We start from the raw sequence: 16316 nt of genomic DNA on the forward strand, positions 1-16316 counted from the left end.
CGCCTCGACAAGAGCGTCATCTAAAAAGGGTTGAAGATCACCAAGTTCACTGCAGTTGGCTAAAGAATTAGAAAGGCCAAACTGGGGTGATCGTTTTCCCAGGATACAATATGGCGTACACTGCAGTGGAATGGCATTCATGGGTGTTTTCTATGAAGGAAGCCTCTCCTAAAGCCCCAAAATAAGGAGCCAGCCTAGAGTTTGCCAGGGCCCATGCGGGAAAATACTACTACAGGGACTCTGTACTCTGGAAAAGAGGGGGGGGATATTTGCCTTAAAAAAGCACCCAATTGGTTACTTTGCCCTGTTGTAGTGTTCATTGGCTGAAGAGTGTATTGAATAACCCCCACCACTCTCTGCATGCTGAATACCAATAAGAATGACATGCAGAGAAAACATTCCAATTCCATCTACCCCTCTCTACAATCATTTACTAGAACAGGGGTCTCCAAATCCCGGCCCACATCTGGCCCGCTTGTGCGTTTTATCCGGCCTGCAGTGTAAACAAAGCCGCCCATGCTGCCATGCCGTTTATTTTTTTTATAACAAGAGAAGCCGAGGCGTGACACCTCCCCCTCTTCCCGCGCGCTGTTTAAAGTTACGATCCTTCCACGAGTGACGTGGTGCAGCACCTCCCCTTTTCCTGCCCGCCGCTACACTTGTGTAAGGATCGTTAATTCAAACAGCGGGCGGGAAGAGGGGAGGTGCCGCGCCTCGGAGACGGGAGCTGCAGAAGACCTGAAGTCGGCTAATACGGAGGCAAGAGGCCGATCTTGTTATTTTGTTGCACAACTCTGATAAGCACACTACATGGGAGATTGCTACATTGCTGTGGGGAACACTGATGGGGACACCAGTGTCCCCATCAGCAATGATGGGGACACTTGATGGGGATGCTGCCGATGGGGACACTGCTGATATTTTATACATAACCGATTTGTTTTTTTTTGGCCCCTGAATACTTGTAAAATCTACAATGTGGCCCTTGTGTTGAAAAGTTTGGAGACCCCTGTACTAGAACATAAACCAATAGCCACTGGATACCAATTGAAAAATTGTTCGTACATAGTTTGTGCTTATGCTTTAACCACTTGACCTCCGATACACCCACACGTTATTACGAAACGCATAGGGACGCGCTGACGTCAACTCGTGTTCCATTCGTTTACTCAGGAGGATGGGTTGTCCGATCGTGCATCGGCCGGCACATCAGACTTCAGGCACTTTTAACTGCGACTATTGCAAGTGTGATACTTTGCTTTTTATAAAAAAGTCAGCACAGGTTTTTCAAACAGAATCTGAAGACATCATTACACATTTTGCATGGACTTTTTTGGATTAGTGCACTGGTGTTTAGTATATTGAGTCACAATTGTTGGGCCTCATCAATTAATCTACTTTGTGGACTTTATATTGCAAACATTTCTTTGCATCACTGTTTTGCTTAGGATTGATCTTGTTGCACAGGTAGATCAAAATTTTATTTACATTTTTTTTACTTTCTGCTATAAAAACAAAAAAATGTTTTTCTTTATAGAGAGATAGATACACACACACACACACACACACACACACCACGTGTCAACCTGTAGCAGTAAAACTGCTATGGGGCAGACCTGAAGTGGTTAAAGCAGAAATGCAACACCCCCCCCTCTCCCCTTTTTATAACCCCCACTGCCACTTACCCCATGATCCCTCCTACATCTTATATGAAAAATAGGCAAGGAGGGATTTTTTTTTTTAAATGATCTGCAGTTGTAACTGGCCCCACATAAACTGGTTTCACACCTAGGCAAGAATGACGTAGCCCAGCCTTCAGGGATACCCATATCACACATCCTAGGAGGCCATCAACAAACACACTGCATCATTAAAAAGGAGTTGTAAAGGCAGAAGATTTTTTTTTTTTTTTTTTTATCTTCATGCAGTCAAAGCATGGAAATAAAAAACCTTGTGTGTAGCAGACTCCCCAGCACCCCCCTAATTACCTACCTGAGCCCCATCTCTCTCCAGTGATGTCCACGAGTGTCTAAGCCGTTCGTGACACAGCAGTAAATTCAGCTAATCGGGGGACGGGGCTTCGTGTCTGAATGGACACACAGAGCTCTGGCTTGGCTCCAGTGCCCCCATAGGAAGCTGCTGACTGTGGGGCACTCGATAGGAGGGAGAAGCCAGGAGCAGCGAAGGAGATCCGGGCTGCTCTGTGCAAAACCAACTGCACCGAGGTGGCAAGTAGAACATGTTTTATTTAAAAAACGCACCTTTACGATCACTTTAAGGCTCCAGATTACATAGTATAAAAGGAACATGGCGGTGCAAGAGCCAGCCTGCAAAAGACCAGGCTAGATTTGCTGGATAGATAGAGAGAATATAATATATATTTTTTATCAGCCCAGAGAACAAAGGCATGAGGGGACCAAAAAAGAAATAAGAATGCAAGAAAGAAGGTGTAGTTACTCTCCAAAAAGAGTAACTCCACTTTTGTGGAGATAAACAATCCCCTCTGGGTGATCAATATACATTGCAAGGATTTAAAAACCTTTTTACAGATTCGGAATGGGAATGACTGGTTCATTATAAGCAGCTTGTGCAATCCGTTCTAATAAATGCAATGTGTGTATTCCTTTAGATGTAATTTACACCTATGGAATCCCTCACCAAAAATGACATTTGTTGCAAGGGGTGCCTAAAATCTGACTTGTATCTTAGTGTAGCTTTCTTTGGAAAATCAGCGAGTTAATCGCATGAGCTGAAAATTATGTCCACCTCCACTCCATTTATTATCCTAAATTAGATGCACCTGTTTGAGGTCATTAGCTGCATAAAGACACCTGTCCACCCCATACAATCAGTAAGAATCCAACTACTAACATGGCCAAGACCAAAGAGCTGTCCAAAGACACTAGAGACAAAATTGTACACCTCCACAAGGCTGGAAAGGGCTACGGGGAAATTGCCAAGCAGCTTGGTGAAAAAAGGTCCACTGTTGGAGCAATCATTAGAAAATGGAAGAAGCTAAACATGACTGTCAATCTCCCTCGGACTGGGGCTCCATGCAAAATCTCACCTCGTGGGGTCTCAATGATCCTAAGAAAGGTGAGAAATCAGCCCAGGACTACACGGGAGGAGCTGGTCAATGACCTGAAAAGAGCTGGGACCACCGTTTCCAAGGTTACTGTTGGTAATACACTAAGACGTCATGGTTTGAAATCATGCATGGCACGGAAGGTTCCCCTGCTTAAACCAGCACATGTCAAGGCCCGTCTTAAGTTTGCCAATGACCATTTGGATGATCCAGAGGAGTCATGGGAGAAAGTCATGTGGTCAGATGAGACCAAAATATAACTTTTTGGTCATAATTCCACTAACCGTGTTTGGAAGAAGAATGATGAGTACCATCCCAAGAACACCATCCCTACTGTGAAGCATGGGGGTGGTAGCATCATGCTTTGGGGGTGTTTTTCTGCACATGGGACAGGGCGACTGCACTGTATTAAGGAGAGGATGACCGGGGCCATGTATTGCGAGATTTTGGGCAACAACCTCCTTCCCTCAGTTAGAGCTTTGAAGATGGGTCGAGGCTGGGTCTTCCAACATGACAATGACCCGAAGCACACAGCCAGGATAAGAAGCATATCAAGGTTCTGGCGTGGCCTAGCCAGTCTCCAGACCTAAACCCTATAGGAAATTTTTGGAGGGAGCTCAAACTCCGGGTTTCTCAGCGACAGCCCAGAAACCTGACTGATCTAGAGAAGATCTGTGTGGAGGAGTGGGCCAAAATCCCTCCTCCAGTGTGTGCAAACCTGGTGAAAAACTACAAGAAACGTTTGACCTCTGTAATTGCAAACAAAGGCTACTGTACCAAATATTAACATTGATTTTCTCAGGTGTTCAAATACTTATTTGCAGCTATATCATACAAATAAATAGTTAAAAAAAAATCATACATTGTGCTTTTTTTTTTTTTTGATCATGTCTCACAGTGGACATGCACCTACGATAACAATTTCAGACCCCTCCATGATTTCCAAGTGGGAGAACTTGCAAAATAGCAGGGTGTTCAAATACTTTATATATATATATATATATATATACACACACACATATACATACACACACACACACACACATATACATATATATATATATACACACACACACACACACACACACACACATACATATATACACATACACAATTTTGTATCATTTATTTTTGCCACAAGTGGAGTTACCTTATATCTTTGTCACCTTAACCTCCCTTTTGTGACATACATTTGGCAGTTTTAGCAAAATCAGGAATTCTGCTCTATATCTGGCTATTAAAGAAAAAAGTAAAAAAATTGCCAGCATAACCAAATAGATAAATGTATGTAAACTACTGCCAAAACTGAACAGTGTACAAATCCTAGCATTTAAGTGAAATGACAGCCTGGCTGAAAAATGGTCACATTCAATTTCCATCACTTACTTGAGTTGTCAGCATAGATGGCATCTTTCCCGAACATATACAGTTCACCCTCCTTGGTAACGACCGAGCTGCTCCCATTATTGCACGCTGTGCTCACAACAATTTTACCTTCCATTTTGACCATTTTTTTAGGTTTGTATGGTTTAGCCTGTCTTCTGCTCTTTGCTGAAAAGTAAAAAAAAAAAGGATGGGTTGGTAGAAAGACTTTTTATATACGGAAGAATGGCGTGAAAACAATGTCCTTTATACCTTTTGGGCTCTGGATTTGCGTAAAGGACATTGTGTTTTCACACCATTCAATTGTCAGTGATGACATTTTAAATGACATGTAAAAAATGTTATCTTCAATTTGTGAAATGTAGCATACTATTCCAAGGCTTTATAGGGCCATTTATAATTATTTTCTCAAATATGCGATTTTATATTGGTTTATTTTTTCACACCAAATTCAAAGTGTATATGGTTTTGCACAGAGCAGCCCCAATCCCCCTATTCTCGAATTCCCTGCTGGCGCTCTTGGCTACTCCCCCCCCCCCCCCCCCGGCAGAGTGCCCCCCATAGCAAGTGGCTTGTGCATACTCTCCCGAGTCCCCACCCCCTTGTCACTGGCTCCGACTGCCGGCAGCAGGAGTCAATGAGGGGCGAGAGAGCCTTGGCTCACATGCACATCGCTGGTTTAGGATCAGGCATCTATTTGGGGGGGGGGGGGATAGGCTGCATGTAGACGGTTTTACATTACCCCATAAAATGCAGTAAGGTATAAAAAATTACTACCTTTACAGCCACTTTAAAGCCATTCCAATACTGCATAATAACTGTTTAAAATAAACTGATATCGCATGATTTTTTTTTAGGGATATTACTTTGTAAAATAGACATCTTGCTACACTCCCACAAATTTGAACATTATGTAAAGATTGCACATTTTGTTATGCAACACAGTATAACCAAAGGTTAGATTTTTAGAATTAGGCGGGGGGGGGGGGGGGGGCGCGATGAGGTGATGCAGACTAGAGTACAACAAATTTGGCTATATGGAAAAAAAAAATTCAATACTTTTACAGGTATCAAACTCATTCAAAGCCCTTTATAATGAAAACGAGGAGACATTACAATGACGACACTAATGGGGAAACCAACCAAGCGAGATACTTACTTGATTCACCATCTTCCCCTTTACTTGCAGTCCCAGTGAAAAATACACTCCCATCATCGGCAGCGAGTAAGGCATGAGAACCATCATGACCAACAGAAAACTGGACAATCTTTGGAGATTTTGTTATGGGAAGTTCCACCCACTTCCCAGAAGAGGGACCACCTTGCTTGATGCCCAAGCTCTGATATTTTCCAGTGTAATACACCTGGGTAGATGTTCAATTAAAAAATTGATTTGAAATTATTATTAACAACCCTCAAAAACAAAATTGGACAAAAAGTGACTGCTGACTGTTAGTTAAAAAATTAATTGATGTACACACATGGGTGCATAAAGACTAGCTTCAGTCATTGCTCCAACTAAAAAAACTGTCAGTTACAAATATCCAGTTAGGCCTGATTAACACTTGTGCAGGTAAATTTTGCTTTTTTTTTTTTCAATAAATCATCTTTAAAGCATTGAAGTCTATGGAACTAAAAAAAAAAAAAAACAGAAGAAAAAAAAAAAAAAAAAAGTCCTCGAAGCTCTTATCCGTCTCCGAATTAATCTATTAGAGCGGAATCCTTTTTTGAAAAAGGTCACGTTCTCTCATTTGATACTTACATAGCCAAACACCCTGAATATCACATTTCCTTTTCAGATCACAGACGACTTTCACAATTCCTCTCTATGTCCCCATCATACTCAGACTGGCTCAAACTCAAAACACCTTTTGAAAATGTATGTGTTGGGTCATCACCTCAGACACACCTTATTTCTTCCGCTTATGCCCTTTTTTTTTCTGCCATCAATCTCAAAGATGACTGTACTACTCGTAAATGGGAAAGTGATTTAGATATATCCCTTTCTGAGGAGGAATGGTCGCGTATATTCCATCACATACACAAGAGCTCAGTGAATGTCCTTGCTCAGGAAAACAGTTATAAAATATATTCTAGGTGGTACAGGACTCCGGTTATTACTCATAAATATATCCCTAATTCTACACCCTTATGCTGGCGATGTGAATCTGAACGTGGTACACTTTTGCATATATGGTGGGAATGTAATCTCATTCAACCTTTCTGGAAAGAAGTCCATAATCTAATTTCCCATATTACGACTTTTACCCCTGAATTTACGGCGGCTCAATATTTATTACACCATAGTTCCTGGTCAAAATCTACTTACAAACGTTCTCTCTTGCCACATCTTATTAATGCCGCTAAACTCTGCGTCCCCATTCTTTGGAAAAAATGTACTCCTCCTTCGATATCTGATTGGTTGAAAAAAATTGGGCATACTGCTGACATGGAAAATCTAATCTATCAAAAGATTCTCCAACTACTTTTTATGATACTTGGGCCTGTTGGTTGAATTTTAAAGATTCTGATACATTTCTTCAATTATCTGGTGCTTCTACATAAGATTTTTCTGACTTTTATTGTCTTATAAATTCAATTTTTATTATATCATACTGATGCTTGATTTCAATTAGTCTTTTCGTTCATATCCCTATCCTTCCCTCTCACCTCCTCCCCATCCATTTTCCTTTTCTTTTTTTCTCTCCCCTTGGCCTTCTCAGGCTACATATCTATATGTTGAGTGATATTTTTGGTTTATTGATTATAGAATATCTATGAATCGTATTGCTATCATTATCTTCTGTTATGCAATACGAATCTATTGTATCAAATTACATTTCTGTCTTTGATAAAACAATAAAATATTTGAAACAAGAAAGAAAAGACCTTGGACCAACTAAATTATCTTCAAGTGGAGGTTCTCCGACATTATGCAACCTTCCCCACAGTCAGCACTGCTTATGTTATTAGAACCAGTCAAAAATCAGCTACTAAATAAAGGGCCATCTATGAAAAACACTTGTCAAATCATGGGGGGGGACCAGTAAACCCAGGCATTATTAGTGGATGAGCTTAGGAATTTTTGGACATGAGTGAGCTATTCTGCAATTAAGCCATCAAAACCTGGGGCATTCCATCTAAAGTGCTGTATCCACAAGAACCATGTTTTGTGTACTTACTAGAATTGGTTTTAGACAATTGTTTTATCTGTTTAAAAAATGTATGTAATATTTTTGTGATCACTGTAGCATACCTGCACCTCAAAAATTCCATACAGCCCCTTGTACCCATTTAAATTGAGGGATGCGGTGCTTAAAATAGTGGTTTGTTTGTGGCAAAACCAACAGGCAATCATAGCTAGCTGATGCATTTTCTGCCTTGCAGTCCCACATATACAAAGGGTGCGTACATGTTGGCTGTGGGGAGGATAACGCCTCTGCTGCCACTGACAAGCTGTTGTGCTTTAACAGCTTCCTGGCAGGACAAATCAGGTGGGTTCAGACTCATTCCCAATAGTGGACAAGTAATCTAACACTTTTACCAACATTTTAGTCTTTCATGAGTTTAGTGGAAACCTGTACCAAGTGGTATGTGAAGGTCTATGAATGTATATGAATTTGCTGACTCAGATCAGCATGACAGCAGGTCTAAAGACATCAACAGGAGGCTGAGCATTTGGTCAGCACAGGTTCCCTTTAATAGAAAAAGCATTTTGTAAAATATAGTTTGATGTACCTTTCCACTAAATGTTTTCATCAGAGCAAATTCCCTTCCTGCTCCCAGAACAGCCAATTCTTCATCAAAGCTGGTGCCTTTAGGAAGAGAAATGAACATCGAAAACTATTTTTTCGAAACAGTAGTAGGAACAAATATATAAAACAGAAAAATTCAACAATTTTCAAGTAACTATGTTGATGTTCACCGATTATATGGCTGGATAATATTGACACTTTAACCCTTTCACTACAAGGCCATGGAGCTCCACTTTAAACCTCAGGTGGCTAGACCATTTTGGTAATTTTTCCAATTTCTACACTTAAAAGCTTAAGGCCAGTTCACACCAGACGCCAGTTCCGTGTGCTTTTTTTCTGCACTAAAAATGCATGCACAGTATTTTCCATGTATTCCAATGGCTCTAGTTCACACCATGCAGTCAGTTTCTGGTGCAGAAACTGACTGCATGGCGTGAACTAGAGCCATTGGAATACATGGAAAACACTGTGCATGCATTTTCTGCAGGGAAAAAGCACACAGAATTGCGTCTGGTGTGAACTGGTCCTTAAAAAAAAAAAAAAAAAAAAAACCCATACATTTTCCAGCATATCTAAAACTGTATAGATGGTACAAATTTATAAATTTTAACATTTTGTTTTTTGTGAAACTGCAAATTTGAGACAAGGAAAAAAAAATAAAAACCAAACTTACGATAAATATCAGGTTGGCTTCCTATGAACTGCAGTGCAACAACACATGGCAAAAAGGTGCCATTTCGGTGGCAATTAGAAAGACATCTGACAGATGTTTATTGAAATCACCAAAAGTAGCGCAGGAACTACTTTTGAAAATCAATGTGGCGTCACACAGATTGGGACAGTGCCATTACCAGCAATGGGCTTCAATTTGGCATGTCAAATCATGCCGATGTGAACGGGGGCTTAATCATTCACAGAGCTCTGAATAAATGAACCAGCTGTGAGGGTTAGTGCACATAGATGTTTAGATTTAAATCGGATGGCTGCTGTGGGGGAGAAGAACCTCACAAGCTGTCAAAAGAGGGGCCATAGATCTGCTTGGTAACAGGTATTACCCCAAGTACGAGCTTACCATGTAACATGGCCTTAAAGCGATGGTAAAGGAAACAAGTACTTGCATGCTCCGTGAAATTTATTTGCAAAGAGCAGTCCAGATCCTCCGCTTCTCAGGTCTCCTGTCAACGCTCCGAGTCCTTCCTCCTTGCCGAGTGCCCCCATAGCAAGTCAATTGCTGTGGGGGCACTCATGCATGCTCACTGTGTCGATTAGACACAGAACATGGCTCAGCACCACCTCCCGCCTCACTGGCTGCGAACGACAGTAGCCAGAGCCAATGGCTTCTGGTGCTGCATCTCATCCAATAAGGAGGGAGAGACCCAGTTCTCATGCACTTTGCCGATTCGAGGTCAGGCTTAGGCAAGTATTTGAGGGGCTGACAGGGGAGCTTCACTTAATTTTTTATTTCCTTCAGGCATTCTATGCCTTTACAGTAACTTTAAACCAGGAGTTGACCTTTAATTCACTGCTCTGTCAATTAGTAAAATCCTAGAACTATGCAAGTATCTGGCTCTCGAGGAATAGCATTCTGTTCCACTACCCTTCTGGCTGAAATCAAGACCAAAAAAAAAAAAAAGCCAACTCTGCCCTTTACAAAAAAATAACTGCACCCCTATAAATAGGAAATGTGTATTTAATGTTGTATTGCATCTGCAATGCATTGTAACTGCAATCAGAGATATGGATCTTTAGTTTACAGGGCTCTTGGCTGTATCAATGGACTACAAGTGTGTGCCAAATTCAAAAAATGACAAGAGCTTGCAGGCAAAAGAACCCTTGGTTCCTATGGGTGTAACAAACCAAGGGTATAAAGATGGCCTTTTTTTCCCCAAACACGAATTGCTTAAAGCTAGGTTCACATCTGTGCAGCTACAACCACCCACACGTTAATCCTAATGGCACGCCGCACACACACACTAGACATCGCATTGCACTTGCCGTTTCTGTACGGGCTGCAATTCCAGAAGCCTAGAACCAAACAATTGACTGGCCTCGGAAAAAGGTGTGAGACTGTACCTGTTGCCGAGAATGTGTTTCCAGCACGACACCATCGCGCCGATTCTCGGCGACAGGGTGCCGACATCTCGCACTCGCTGGAATAGACAAAGCACATTCCAGCGAGTGCGTCATAGAAGCGACGGGGATCCGACTTGGATTCCCGCCAATTCTAGCTGCGGCATTTGGTATGAATCCTGAGAGGGAACTCCACGCCAAATTTTAAATAAAAAAACGGCATGGGTTCCTCCCCCCCCCCCGGGGCATACCAGGCCCTTAGGTCTGGTATGGGTTGTAAGGAGACCCCCCCCCATGCCAAAAAAACGGCGTGGGGGTCTGCCCACAATCCATACCAGACCCGTATCCAAAGCACGCTGCCCAACAAGGAAAGGAGTGGGGACGAGCGAGTGTCCCCCCCTCCTGGGCCGTACCAGGCCGCGTGCCCTCAACATGGGGGGGGGTTGGGTGCTCTGGGGCAGGGGGGGTGCACTGCGGCCCCCCTACCCCAGAGAACCCTGTCCCCATGTTGATAAGGACAGGGCCTCTTCCCGACAACCCTGGCCGTTGGTTGTCGGGGTCTGCGGGCGGGGGGGGTGGTTTATTGGAATCTGGGAGCCCCCCCTTTAATAAGGGGGCCCCCCACCCTAGGTGAATGAATATGGGGTACAAAGGCCCGGGGTTTACAGCTGCAAGCTGGTTATGCTTGCCATCTGGTAAGCCTGCATCCCTTGTGGTGATCTCTGTCGGTGGTTTCTCTACATCAGCGTTATGATCCAAGTTCAGATTTATTGCACTTCTTGTTTGAACTTCACTGATCAACAGGACTTATATCAGCCTATGTAGTTTATGTTTAAATTTCACCTAATGAGGGATTCACATATTGGACACTGCCATCTATTTTATTTTATAGTTATATTTTTTTTCATTTACGTTTTCCACTTATTTTAGTTATTCACTCAGCGCAACTACATTTCTTGTAAAATAAAATAAACACACAACACAGGGTTTTTAAAGTAATTTATTAGTCAGCTCCGGGGGGGGCACCCCCTCTCTTTAGCTCTTTTACCAGGGGGGGCCTTCTTCCGCTCTCCGGGGGTCTTCTCAGCGCTCCCCTGTTCTTCTCCCGCTCGCTCTCCGGTGCCTTCTTCAGGGTTGGCCGCCGCTATCTTCGTGTGTTAGCTCAATTACTAGCGGCGGCACAAGCCTGCTCTTCTGTGACGTCTTCTCTTCTTCCGATGTCGACAACGCTTCTTCCCGCTGTTATGCCGGGTGCGTGGTTTGCATCTGATTTATATAGGCCTCTCTCATGATGTCACAGTCCCATCATGCTCCGGTACCTTACAACCCATACCAGACCTGTGGGGGGGAACCCATGCCGGGTTTATTTAAAATTTGGCGTGGAGTTCCCTCTCAGGATTCATACCAAATGCCGCAGCTAGAATTGGCGGGAATCCAAGTCGGATTCCCGTCGCTTCTATGATGGCTTTGTCCCCATCGCGGCAAGCCAGCTCGCCGCTGGCTCCCGCGATGGGGCTCATAGGTGGTCAATCTCACAGAGAAAGGGAGCGAGATTGACACAATATCGCAGTCACCCACTGTATGTTGCATCTGTATCAAACAGGTTAGTTTAGGTAATTTCTGCTTTGAAATATGCAGTCTATCTCAAAAAAAAAAAAAAAAACACACAACTTTAAACGACTAACATTTTGTAAGAGCTTATGTTCTGAAACCATGGATACAGCAACCCACACTTTTTCTGCATACAAACGTTAAGAGCAAATCAATTCAGTAATCCTTACTTAGGATGTGCAAATCTTTCTCTGAATCGAACAGCGAAATGCCACAGGCATGCAAACATTTCCGAGCCAGTTTAAGTTGTAGCTCTTGCTGTAATACAGGCTCTGTGCTGGTAGCAAATATCCGAACGACAAATCCATCCTGCAGAACAACAACAACATGTTAAAGAAGAGCGAGAAAAAAAAAAAAAAAGAGCCCTTTAACACAATGCATACACAATCTAATTCTGCTAGAAAAATAATAAAAAAAAAAAGTTTCCTGGCTCTACAGTAGAACATTAGGTTTCCAAATGGCCAACGACACAATTAGAATGTTTAGATTGATGGGACCCCATCAAGAGAGGAACATGGGAGCTACATTTGCTGAATTGTTTTTAAAATGACAGCTTGGGGATGGCATTCTTGTCGCTTATCTGGGGGAAATAAAAGTCTATAAAAAGGTGTCATGATACCCAATTTACACATGATTGTCATCATCTAGGCAAGAACGGTAGTGGGGTGGACGGTGGTTGGGTTTGGGGGTGCAGGGGTAAATAAAAAAATCAGAGAGGGAAAAAAACATTTCTGTAGCGATGGTCCTCTGAGAAGCACCCTATAGTAGCAGATAACATCAGGCAATTTTGGGGGGTTGTACATCTTGCATCACTTTTTTCTCAAAGTTGTAAATAACTATCAAACTGTGAACACTTACAAACCCAATAATTCATACATGACTTGTGAAAAGCAAGACATCACAAGAAAGTGGGTCCTTATAAAAGTTACAAAAAATTATTTAATGTAATAAAGTGTCTAACCCTCAAACATGAAATCTGAGCAAAGCATACCCTTCTATAGTGTGCACTCCTCTCAATCCAGAGCACTAATCCACTGCTTCCTTGCTCTACTATCACAGTCACTTCTGACAAGTTTTCTCCAAACCAAGAAATAAAAAGGCAAGGGAGCTCCAGCGCACAGCCTGTGATTTACAGCCACAGCCCTGTCCCTGTGTGCTGTGTGCAGGGAGAGGTATGACCCCCTTCCCTCCAATCAGCTCTCAGGGTTGATCTCTTGTTGAGGGTAAGGGGGGGGGGACAGAGGGAGACAGACAAGAGCCGGCTGAGGATGATGGAGGCATGTACTGATGACTCCGGTGTCAGGGCTCTGCAGCCCTGATACATGGGAGTCAGCACAGAGGGGTGGGGAGAAACTGGCAGCACAAGCACCGTCCTGTAGAACATGTTTTAAGGGAACAGGATTTTTTTGGGTTAACACACGCTTTCTGGACTTTAAAACGGATGTAGAGAAGCCAAGACTGCAGATAAACAGGTACAACTTATGTAGGAGGGTTGGTTTTAATCTCTATCATCTGAGGTTTAGTCACTTAACTGGTTATATACGAGGGCTTACATCCACTTTAAAAGTAGTGTCTGTTTAATACAAACCAGTTTAAAGCTGTCAGTTTATCATTTAGAAAAGTGACAAGGACTTATTTGACGTGCCAAGCCCTTGTGTTGGGGCCCAGTCACACCATAACACTGCAGTATGACGCAATACGCATGTTGGTGCAATTCAGGGCCAGTAATTCTGAATGACACCCCAGCACACCACCTCAGTGCACTCGTGTTGCAGTGTGCTGTCAAAAACGATGCATATGTGCTTTTTAGTTCATTTTGGAGCAGTCATGTTTAAAGCACTCCAATGGACTGGGTTGATGCAAATGGGCACTAAGATTTGATTGCATTTCTCATCTATCCAACCAAGCTTATTTATTATAGTGCAGTGTAAAAGTCTATTTAATCAGGCATAATTACAGGCAAGTAATCTGGTAAGATTTTTTTTAAAATCAAATCCATCAAAGCAAAAGTCTGTGTGACAAGCTTAGGGAAATACTTTATCAAGAGGGAAAAAATAAATAAGAATTTAACACAATGGCTCTCACCTCTTTAGAAGCAGCAATTTGGTTGATAAACTCCCCATCGGTGAAGAGTATGTTCTGGCCATCAGCATTGCAATCTAGATTGTGAAGGAAATGCAGACAAGAAACATTACCTTATCTGAATAAACCCATTCACATTTAATGTTAAGGCCTCATTTACATACTGATCTGTATGTCTGTGCGAAGGGCCATCTTCACCCTCCTAGGATGCACAAGTGTACCGTACAGGGTCATGCAGACAATCTGTTGAAATCGGTGACAGGTAGCTAGCTAGCTGCCCTTACCTGCATGGATATCCATTCCAAAGTACGTGTGGGTCCGACAGATCACAACGCAGACAGGCTCTATGTCATTGTGCATTGGAGCCACACAAACACTCTGCGATACCCGGAGGTCGGTGCAGGTGACCGCATATCATTGAGTATCCCAAGTGGCTGAAGATGGTCCTTTACACAGGCATACAGATCAAACGTGTGTGAATGAAACTTGTTTGCTGTCATATGCAAATGATTTGTTTATTAAAAAACAAAAACAATAAAGTGACCAGCCTGAACTAATCATTTACAAAGTCAATTTTATTTGTTGTATTCGTGAGTTTCAATTGTTGCTAGAAATGGCAACAAATCCCACACCACATTGAAAACTGCACTGCGTTCAGGGGCCACACGTGTCTTGCACGAATCTGATCACATGGGTGTGACCATCTTTGTGATCCCATTAGCTTTTTTTCTGCCTAGTGTATTACTCCTGGTAGGTGGCGCTATAAAACCCTGTTATGGATTTCAAGAGTCACTATGTCCACCAATGAAGGAATCAATTTACCTTAAAGTTAATAATGCTCCCACAAAGCAATTCATAGAGTTTTCCCCATCTCTGCCACCAAAGACATGCAAAATGCCAAGAAGGTTTGAAATTGAATTCACAGTGGTGAGAAACCTCAAAATACCTGATTTTTTTTATTTTATATTCGATTGTGTGAGAGGCTTCCAGTAAACCCCCCCCCCCCCCCCCCCCCATCAGAGCAGGCCATCATGTCCTCTTGTTAACTGGATTTTCTTTATAATAACCATTTGTAGTAAGCTCTGAATTGTTTACCTGCAACCTTTTTAAAGTGGCACATGCATATAGACACAAGTTTCCAAATGTAGACAGTCTGCATTCAGAGACTTGGTTTTGAACCCATGTGCCACATTATGCAGGTCACGGCGCATACCTTCATACCAGTGCCTACAACTATTCATGTCTGTGGGCCACTGTACGCCGCACTAGAGCTCCCAGACATTTTCACACATCAACCATGCATATGGGAGTCTACTTATGATTCATGCAGTTTTCAACTGCATCCCATTGAAAAAATGCATGAATCTGGTGTGAAAATATAAAACGGACCCCTTTTTCCTGTATCAGGAGAATCTAAGGCTTGGTTCACACTACTGCAACGTTGTATGACTTTTCCCTGTAACTTCTGACTTGGATGCCATTTAGAAATCTATACAAGGGCTCAAAATCGTACAAAAGTGGTGCAGGAACCTTTTCTAAAGTAACTTCTGTAGTATCAGTTAAGATGGCTCTCATAGGAAAACCTTGAATTGGAGTCTCACAAGCTGGAATATGTCACAGCAATGTGAACAGAGTGCTCTTTCTGACACTAATGGGAAAATAAAAATATCACACACACACTACAGTAACTTTAAGCCTCACACACAATCCGATTTTCTGTGGACAAAGCCTCGGAATTTTGTTCAAAGGGCGTTGACCAGGAACTTGTACTGCATACAAACGGCAAAGCACAAGCACAAAACTACATGGTTTTTCAGCTTTAGCGCCACCCTTTGGGCAACTTTTGCTAATGTTGAATTATGTACACCCGATCGGATAATCCGACAACACACATTTGTTAGAAAATTTTAAAGCATGCCATCCCACATTTGTTGGAGGAAATTCCGACAATTGTCCGACGGCGCATACCAAATGGTCGAATTTTCCCAACAACAGTCTGTCATCACATAATTCCCGTCGGAAAATCCGATCGTGTATATGTGCCTTAAGCCCTGGTTCACACTGATGTGGTATGGGAAACTCAGCGATTCCTGCGAGTTTTCCCACACCGCATAGCAATAGCACTGTGTTCATACGCTCGGCTTTGAGAGACAATTAAAAGTTGACACCCCAAAAGCAGGTCACAAAATCCAGTTTGAGAAAAAAAAAAAAATCTGCCAGCATTTTTCACGCGAAAGCAGTGCAATTTGAGCCGCTCAAATTGCACTGCACAGAATTGCATGCAATTTGCACAGTAATGCAGTATGAACCAGGGCTAAAAGGAAAAATAC

The 16316-nt window shown here is 42.5% G+C and overlaps 1 protein-coding gene across 2 annotated transcripts in view; it reads right to left on the reverse strand.

Annotated features, from left to right (window-relative positions):
- The window catches only part of LOC120929700 (E3 ubiquitin-protein ligase MYCBP2-like), a 138976-nt gene that overhangs the window by 26167 nt on the left and 96493 nt on the right, over positions 1–16316 (reverse strand). For both annotated transcript variants that reach the window (XM_040341405.1, XM_040341404.1), the window contains exons 9-13: positions 13990–14063; positions 12075–12213; positions 8207–8283; positions 5628–5832; positions 4472–4636 (exon numbers count right to left, since the gene is read on the reverse strand). In XM_040341405.1, coding sequence (XP_040197339.1) covers positions 4472–4636; positions 5628–5832; positions 8207–8283; positions 12075–12213; positions 13990–14063 — 660 coding nt within the window. The remainder of the gene's footprint in view (positions 1–4471; positions 4637–5627; positions 5833–8206; positions 8284–12074; positions 12214–13989; positions 14064–16316) is intronic.

Source organism: Rana temporaria, chromosome 2 (genome assembly GCF_905171775.1).
Source record: "Rana temporaria chromosome 2, aRanTem1.1, whole genome shotgun sequence".
In the NCBI taxonomy this organism is placed as follows: domain Eukaryota; kingdom Metazoa; phylum Chordata; class Amphibia; order Anura; family Ranidae; genus Rana; species Rana temporaria.